General features: G+C 60.9%; 1 protein-coding gene across 1 annotated transcript; it reads right to left on the bottom strand.

Annotated features, from left to right (window-relative positions):
- Window positions 1–129: 129 nt before the first annotated feature.
- On the bottom strand, window positions 130–8744 carry CLK3 (CDC like kinase 3). Its single transcript, XM_084293233.1, has 13 exons — window positions 8683–8744; window positions 7331–7479; window positions 5960–6155; window positions 3980–4073; window positions 3646–3712; window positions 2968–3084; window positions 2522–2688; window positions 2052–2146; window positions 1565–1694; window positions 1394–1476; window positions 1101–1180; window positions 716–806; window positions 130–510 (listed from the first exon to the last, which is right to left on the bottom strand). The coding sequence occupies exons 2-13, from the start codon at window positions 7477–7479 to the stop codon at window positions 325–327; spliced, it is 1455 nt and encodes a 484-aa protein (XP_084149359.1). The 5' UTR covers window positions 8683–8744; the 3' UTR covers window positions 130–324.
- Window positions 8745–9088: the final 344 nt, after the last annotated feature.

Here is a 9088-nt window from a genome sequence, read left to right as displayed (position 1 = left end):
CTCCCCTGAAGCAAAGTATCCTGCTGCCTCCTTTCCTGTCTATTTTTCAACAGCTCCACCTTCTGCACAGAAAAGAGAGAGCTGGGAGCAAGCAAGCCCTCCACCCTGCCTACCAGGGAAGTATGAAACAATAAGAAACACTTTATTTTAACTTTACAACATATAAATAGACAAATCTGTGCTTTCCAACGGAGCTGTTCTTCCCCTCCCCTGCCCAGGGTTCATGTCACAGTGTCCCTCTGAACTCCGAGGGGGTGGAGCTGAGCTGCAGAGGTCAGGCTGAGCCCGTCTGTCCCAACCCGGCCCCTGCCACCTCCCCGGCTGTCATCTGCTCAGGTCCCGGCTGGCGCTGCGCCCGCACAGCATCCGCTCCTCCGCAGAGAGGCCCGCAAAGAAGGGATGCAGGAGGGCTTCCGAAAACGTGATCCTCTGGGAAGGGTCGAACTCGAGCATCCTTCTCATCAAGTCGAAGAGCTGCGCGTGCTCCAGCGAGTCGTGCAGCATGTATGTCTGAAACAGAAGGGCGGGCGAGATGCGTGTAGGCTCCGGTACAACAGGGAGCACGCAGCAGCCCCCAGTTCTGTGACGTACAGCGAGGCTGTGGCTGTCACCTCGCCCCCAGCAGAGATGATTCCCTTCCTGACCCCTGTGGCTCTCAGGAAGGGAGCCTCAGAGCACAGCCAGCACCCGCTCAAAGCTGCCCTCTGCCACCTACCCGCAGGGGCTTGCAGTTCTCTTGCACGTATCTCCCATCGGATGTGTTCTCGTCCCATACCAGGTTCCCGTTGTGGAAGTATTTCTGCTTCCTGGGGAGGAGGAAAGGTGCTCAGGGGGCTACCCCAGGGAGCTCACCCCCACCGACAGGAAGAGCAGCAGCCCGTGAGACTCAATGACAATTAATACTAATTATTAATTACTCCCTCAGCAGCTGAACCGCTGCCCCTAAAACCAGTGATCAGGCTCAGAACCCCAACTTCCAGCGAGTTCCCTGTGGTTATAGAGGTGGTTAGCCCGGGTGTGCAAACACAGCTGGCACCCTGACTCGTTAGCCACCACAACCACTTAACCTGGGTGCTGGCGGTGCAGTTGCAGGCTCTCACCGAGTTCGGTGGATCATGTGAGAGGGAAGGGGCCCAAGGATTTTCTCCATCATGACCAGATGCTCACGGTTCTCGTGGGTCTGTGAAGGAAAAGAGCAGCAGCGCATTGCTTCAGAGCTTGGAGAGCTGCTGACAACAGCCCGTCACTTGGACAGGTAGAGAGGATGAGAGAGAAGCCAGGAGTGGTGCAGGTCCTGTCCAGCTCTGCTTCCTCTCCTGCTTTTTCTATCCTTTCATTTCCCCTCCCTGTACCTAATTTGGCCAAAGAACACGTTGCCTTTTGCAAGTCATACCTGGAAGAGCGTGAAGCCCCGGTAGTACTCGAACAAGATGCAGCCGGTACTCCAGACATCACAGGGCTGTGCCCAGCCCAGCTCTGCAGAGAGAACAAAGCTAGCCCCGTGCTCGCAGCAGCTCCCACCACACCTCCTTCCAGCCACCCCCTGCCACCCCGCGCTGCTCACCGAGAATCACTTCAGGGGGGCGGTAGTGCCGGGTGGCCACGATGGTGGTGTGGTGCTCGTGGTCGAAGGTGGCGCTTCCAAAATCAGCCACGCGGATGCTCGTGTTCCGGATGGATTTCTCCTCGCAGCTCTGCGAGCAAAGGAGAAGGCCTCGGAGCTTTTAGCAGCTGGTTCAGGCTCTGACGGGAGCCCTCCGTCCCCAGAAGCGCCCCATCCACGCTGTTAATCAGAAGGATCCCAAGTGGGAAGCTCTGAGCTGTTGACATCCCGTGTCCGTGTTAGGGACAGCAGCTGAACTGTGGCTGGAGCCACTGAAGCAGAGCCTTAAGGCTCTTAAAAAACAGGGGGGAAAGAAGGGGCCCAGCTCCCAGGTTGTTCTTGCTGAACAGGCTTGTGAGGGATGCCCAGAAGAGGGAAGATCCACCTTCTGCAGCGAGGGGGCAGGCGGCCGTTCCTGCTTCAGTCACCTCCCTCAGCCATAACCCACCTTTTTCTCGTTGTACAGAGTGTCAAAGTCAGAGTTGACAAACAAGATGTTTTCTGGCTTGAGGTCAGTGTGAGTCAGCTGGTTGTCGTGTAGAACTGCACGGGGGGAAGAGGAGAGGGAAAAAAAACACGTCAGAGCCCGGCACTGGAGCACCAGGTCCATGTACTGGACACCCTGACGCAAGCTGACTCCTTGCTTCCATCCCAGCCCATTCTGGAGAGGCAAAGCCTAGCAGTGACTACACATTTCTGACAGAGAAGGCACAAAAGAGCTCACAAGCCTCTCCTCCTTTCCTTTCACAAGGAAAAGAAAGCAAATCTAAAGACTACTCCACAGAAATCATCGTATCTTATCTTCTTAGCAGCTTCAGAAAAGGAAGCTAGGACATTCAGGTCCTACTAGAGGTTGAAACAACCCAAAAAAAACAAGCAGCTGCTGGCAACCCCAAAGGCTGGCCCCGGGTCACTCACATCTCAAGGCGTGGCAGAGCTGGTAGGCCATGTGCCGGATCTGAGGGAGAGGGTAGGGCTGGAAGTTGTTCTCTTTCAGGAACTCAAAAGTGTTCTTGCCGAGAAGCTCGAAGGCGATGCACATGTGGCCGTGGAAGTTGAACCAGTCCGACATCAGGACGCACAAGCTAGGCAGAGAGAATGGCACGAGGATTAACTGAGTTCAGAGGCTCGACACAAGTCATTCTCCCAGTTTTTGGTGAACAAAAGCCCTGAGAGCCGGCTGACCTGGAAGCACAGCAATCCCTCCACTGATGCTGCAGACAAACCTCCCGCCCACTTTGCTCACCCAGCGAGCAGCAGGTACATCCAGTCCTCAGCTCTGGGCGGCTTTGGACCTCGTTCAGGCAGGCTGAACGTCTCTGAGGACGCGGCACTGGCTGCCTGGGAGCTTCGCAGCAACTCACAATTTGTTCTCCTTGTCCTTCTCCTTGATCTTCTTCAGGACGTTAATTTCCAGCCTGGCTGCTTCTCGGTACTTCCCAACATTTTTTATGATTTTCAGTGCCACCTGGGATTTGCCTCTGCGAGGGGAGAGACAAAGGAGTCAGAAAAAGCCACTGTCACCGGCACACACACCCCACAGGGCACTGCAGGAGCCTGCAGGATGATGAGTAGATTCCCAAGGGTACATTCAGACCACGTCCCCACTGGCTTCCCTTAGCTCAGCCGTGCAGCGCTGCGAGCAGGCGTGTGGCAATCTAATAAATAAAAGCAGGCGGAGGAAGGAGACGGCCTCCAGCAAGCTCAGGATGAGGGAGTGGTAGTGCAGGGAAAACAAAAACGAGGTCTGGGTAGGAGATCAGCTGTTCTGCCCTTGTCCCAGCCTTGGCAAGCAATTAAATACCGCGGGGATTTGAAGTGCTCAAGCCACGTCCCAACCCGGCAGCCCCCCAGCAGGTCAGGAGAAGAGAGGAAGGGACAGGGGTCAGGTGTAACCACAGGAGAGGAGCAGAAAAAGAAGCACCCTGGCAGATTTAGAGGCCATCTCCCCGTCTGGCTGGCCCGTCCCGAAGCCCTCAGCCGCTGAGTGAGAACAAATCCTGCCACGACAGAGGGGAGACGGGGAAGGGAGGGCTGCCCACCTGGCGTGGTCGACGCACTCCACCACTTTGCCAAAAGTGCCTTCGCCGAGGCTGCCGACGATCTCGTCTAGGAGAGAGAAGAGGAGCGGGCGTGAGCCTCGGGGGCCGGGCGAGAGCCGGGGTCCTGCAAATCTCCCAGCAATAACACGTCAAAACAGAAACGTCTCTGGCTGCTACGCTCTTTAAAGCTCACGCCTCTATTGTCTGCCTCAGGCAATTTACTGGCGAGTCCGTTATAACAAACGCTAGAGACCCCTCCGGTACGGGGGGGGGGAGATCTCGGCTAACACAGGGGGAGGAAGTAGAGGTAAAGTTTTACGCAAGGTGGCTGTACATCGCTCGTGAAGCCAATCGCCGGTCCTGCACACCAGGTGGCCTTCCTTGTCATCTTCCACGCTCCTGCTGCGCTTACTGCTCTGCTGGCTTCTCTGCACACACCGCCCCCCGGCACGGCGTGCGGCCCAGCGCGCGCAGCGGGCAGTCCCCGGTGGCAGATTGTGGTGTCAGTCAAAGGTGGAGAGGCGGCGGCGCGGCGGCGGGCGGGTTTTCCAGATGCCAGCATTTCATAAGGCACACGGCATATATAACGATAGGGATAGTGCAAGGGACACGTCAAGACACAAACCGACTTCAACACAAAAGTAATCAACAGCTACAGGCACGTAAAGAACACCCTCCGTCAGCTGCGGCGCCTGCTGCCACCAAACGCCCCCCTGTTTGCTGCAGGGCAGCAGCTGGGGGGCTCTGGGGGGTGCCCCCGGGGAGCAGCGACCTCGGCAGCACCCAAGGGTGCCCTGGGAGGTGCAGGAAGGAGGGCTAAGCCAGAGGAACGCCCTCTTCTCCACTGGGGAACCTGAGCTGGCAGCTTGGAGGAGCCGTCCAGCAGCCGGAGCAGCCGCTCTGCCCCTCAGCTAACGGGTGCCCAGCTCCTGGTCTGCTGAGAGGGGACCCAGCGCTGCTCCTCCTCCTCGGGGGCAGGCTGAAGCCTGCAAGAGCCTGAGGGATGCTTCAAGTGAGTCCCCAGGGAGCGTTTCGCTCCCCTTCAAGCTTCCACTAAAAGACGCGAGCTCACGGTCACCCCTGCTACTGCAGAACCAGCCCGGCAGGCCCGCAAGGACCGGGGTCTGCAGAGTGAGCTGCCCTGATCCCTGGTGTTTCCTATTTAGCCCTAAAAATGGTCACAGTCTCTACAGCGAAAGAAATGCAAACAAAGCTCTGCGTTTCCACACCTGGCTTTCTATCAGGCTTCTCTTCTGCGCCCCTTGTCCCCTACCTAGTCCAAAATAAGGAGCTGCGAGCCTCGCAAGGAGCCCGCTCAGGCCACCCAAACCCCGCACACCACCTCACCGCACGCGCACACGCAAACCACAGCACAGCATTTGAGCCAGAACCCTGCCTCTGAGACCTACACGAAAACATCAGTGGGGGAGGAAGGAAAGCGAGGAGAGCAGCAGGCTGGCAGAGCCCCCGCGCCATGCAGGAGTCCTTGGGAACTGCGGGGAATTGGGATGCGGTCAGTGTGCTGTGACAATATTTGAAGGGGAGCAGCTGACAAAACTGGCAGCAACAAGAACTTCCCCTGCTGCAGGGCAGCAGCGAGGCAGAGACGCTTGGGCCCACACCTCGCAGCGCCCCCAGGCTGCTCCAGGCCCGGGGAGAAGCCCCCCTGCCCTGCCCCGAGTGTTCCCCAGCAGTCCTTGGACCGTCTCTGGCAGGGAACACCACGAATCCGTACAGCCGCGTGGGAAAGCTGCACAGCACCAGGCACAGAGGATGCGGGTGGGTTTTTGGGAGGTGGGAGCCGAGTGCAGGGGGCCGGGGCTGGCAACCACAGGGCTCACGGCTCACACACGGCTCGCTGAGGCTGACAGATGCCACGTGGGACGGGGCACAAACCACCCAGCACCCGCCAGCAGCGCTCCGAACCCTCGCTGCCTGCCAGACCACCCCCAGCAGCACCAGCACGCGGAGGCGAGGCCCTCACCATGCGGAGACCTGCACGGGGACGGGGACACCGCAGCCTGGCTGTCCCCGTGCCACCCGTGTGCCACCCGGAGCCTTGGCTCACCCCAAAGCCGTGAAGAACGCGGCTCCATTTCCTCACCTACCGCAGCTTTTGGAGGCTGGGCCACCAAAATCACCAGCCACCGCCTCTCCCAGCGCCCCAGCACACAAGTTTGGGACCGCACGCCCCCCGTAACGAGGTGTACACGAGGAGGGGGCAGAGGTACTCACCCGGAGCGCTCCGAGCTGCAAGGAGGGGAGAAGGGTTAGGGCCCCAAGCGCCCCCGCGCTCGTTCCGGCTGCTACTCACCGAGGAGGCGCTGCTACAAGACCTGGTCCTGCGCTTTCTGCAGCGGTGCTGGTGCTGCCTGGCTCGGTGCTGCTCTCGGCCCCGCGGGCGGGGCGGGCAGCAGTCGTCCCCCCAGGACGGGCTGCGCTCCTCGAACCTGCAGGCGTCGCTGCCCCGCCTGTCCCGGTACCTCCTGCGCGGCGGCGTCCTGTCCCGGCTGCGGCACAAGCGACACGTCAACGTGCGGAGCTGCACCAGGATGGCAAATCCCCCCCGCTGCCAGCCCCCACGGGGGCTGTCTCCTCACAGCCAAGTCGCTCAGGGAAACAGCAAAGCTTTGCCAGAGGGAAAATCGCGTGGTGCTCCCACCTTTCGAGGAGCCGGGGGGAAAGGAGGCGCCTGCTTCGAGCTGCCCGCCTCACGGAGCCTCCCCCTGCACCCACGGGGGCTCTCCCAGCACCGTTTCTCCCCCCCCAGGAAGGCCTCTCGGTTGTTTTTTTAATGAGCGAGGAGCCGAGCCAGCAGCAGTGCCCAAAACATCGCCCCAGCAGGGATGGGAGCCCCCAGACACCCGGCCTTGGGTGTCCGCGTGCCTCCGGTGATGGCTCCAACGAGCCAGGAGGAGAATTCGGCCCCTGCCCTCCAGATAAACCCTGCGGCCCCCACAGCGAGCCCTGCTGCCGAAGGAGCAGCCTCCTTTAAGGCAGAAAACGTCACAAGACAGAAGAAAACCACAGCACGCTGGTGCCAAACCCACAGAACGTGACCAAAGCAGCGTTTCGGGCATGTGTCAAGCCAGGCTGGACCAAGGCCTCGTCACAGCCACCTCCCTCTGCAAAAAGCAGCTTTTGGGGTTTGTTTCCCCTCCGCTTTGGCCACGACTGGCTTTCTTGCTGACGGCCCAACAGGACGCAGACGTGCACAGGTTCATTTCAGCTTGGGTCAGGAACCAAATCTCACCCTGCCTTACCTGCTAAATTATCCACAATGGAAAAAAAACAACAACAACAACAAAAAAAAAAACACTAAAACCCCAAGCCCACCTCTTTGAAACCTCAGTCTGAACTTTTAAGGTAGAGAGGACTCAGAAATAACAGCCCGAAGGACTGGAGGGTACCAAGGGACCCCCAGGAGGCTCACAGCCTGAGGATGGAAGGGCAGACAGGTTCTCACCCGGCAGCTGTCTGCTTTCACCCAAATCCCACCTCCGTAATCCGTTAATTAAAAAAACAGGGAAAGCCAATCGTGGGCACGATTCGTTTGCTTTGTTAAACCAAACCCAGACTCTGAATGATTAAGGCATCCCCTCCCAGCTGTAACTGCTCTGGGGTGAGGACAAGTGCCGAGATCCTGCCCCCCAGCCCCGGGGGAAGCCCCCCCTGCAGCCCTCACCTTCTGGATCGCGACCTCCTGGCCGGGTCCCTGCGGGGCGGGCAGCGCAGCCTGCCCTCGGGGGCCCTGCTCCGGGACCGCCGCCGCTTCCACCGCTGGCCCCAGCAGGGCTCCTGCTCTGGGGACCGGTACCGCCTGCAGTGGTGCATCTGCGGGCACACGCACAGCCTGCTCAGCTCCCGGCCCCTTACACCAGCCCCGAGCCCCCTCAGGGTGGCCCCGATACCCTCAGGGTACCCCCAGAGCCCCTTAAGCCATACCCAGACCCCTTCAGGGCACTCAAAGGCTCCTTTAGTGCACCCCCTGATCCCCTTAGGGTGCCCAAAGGCTCCCTTCAGCCACCCCCAGACTCCTTCAGGCCTCCCCCAGACCCTCTCAGGGTGCCCCTAGAACCCCTCAGGCCTCCCCCAAGCCTCTTCAGGGTGCCCTCAGAGCCTTTTGGGGCACCCACAGAGCCATTAAACCTCCCCCAACCCCCTTCAGGGTGCCCCATGACCCCCTTAGGCTGCTCCCAGGCCCCTTTAAGACACCCAAAGCCCCTTTAGGTCACCCCCAGGACCATAAAACCACCCTAGACCCCCTTAGGCCTCCCCCAGAGCCTTCTGGGGCACCTGCAGGACCCTAAAACCACCCCCAGACCCCCTTAGGGTGCCCAAAGGCCACCTTAGGGCACCCCTGACCCCTTTAGGCCTCCCCCAGAGCCTTTTGGGGCACCCCCAGACCCTCCAAACCTCCCCCAGACCCCCTTAGGGCACCCCATGACCCCCTCAGGCTGCTTCCAGGCCCCTTTAGGACACCCAAAGCCCCTTTAAGTCTCCCCCAGGCCCCTAAAACCACCCCCAGATCCTCTTAGGGTGCCCAGAGGCTCCTTTAGGCCACTCAAAGGCCCCCTTAAGCCACCCCCTGACCCCTCCAGGCCTCCCCCAGAGCCTTTGGGGGCACCCCCAGCCCCCCTTAGCGTGCCCCATGACCCCCTTAGGCCACCCCCAGGCCCCCAAACCTCCCCCAGCCCCCTTAAACTGCCCCCAGACCCCCTTAAGCCACCCCCTGACCCCTCCAGGCCTCCCTCAGAGCCTCTGAGGGCACTCCCAGCCCCCCTTAGCGTGCCCCATGACCCCCTTAGGCCACCCCCAGCCCCCCCACACCTCCCCCAGCCCCCTCAGGGCGCCCCCTGACCCCTTCAGGCCTCCCCCAGGACCTTTTGAGGCGCCCCCAGACCCCTTAAACCGCCCCTGGACCCCTTTAGGGCGCCCCATGACCCCCTGAGGCTGCCCCCCGGCCCCTTTAGGGCCCCTTTAGGACCCCTCCAGCCCCCCTGGGACCCCCCCAGGTCGCCCCCGCCCCCCGCTCACCTCCGCCGGGCCCCGCAGCGCCCCCGGGTGCGGCCCGGCCCGGCCCGGCCCCCCTCAGCCGCCCTCCGCTCACTTCCGCTTCCGGTGGGGCCGCTCTAGCCGCCCGTCTCGTTGGTCCGGAGGTTAACCCCTTGCGCGCCGCGGGGCAGGCGAAGGGCCCTGCCCAGCCCCCAACACGGGGCAGGGGCCGCGGAGCCCCTCGGGCTTCGTGCCTCTGAGCTGCCCAAGGGGAGCAGCGAGGCCTTGGAAATTTGGGGCTAAAAGGGCTGGAAACCAGCTCCCGCCCAACATCAGAACCACCGCAGCTTGCTCCGAGAGTTTTAGGTTAAAAGGTTAAAGTTTAGGTTAAAGCGGCTGCAGCTGAACGGGGCTCAACCAGCGCCCTGCTCACACCCAGCCCCATGCG

This window comes from Netta rufina, assembly GCF_964035555.1.
Source record: "Netta rufina genome assembly, chromosome: 11".
Taxonomy (NCBI): Eukaryota; Metazoa; Chordata; class Aves; order Anseriformes; family Anatidae; genus Netta; species Netta rufina.
Note: the sequence above shows the minus strand (reverse complement) of the source record. Positions and strands in the feature narration are given on the sequence as shown.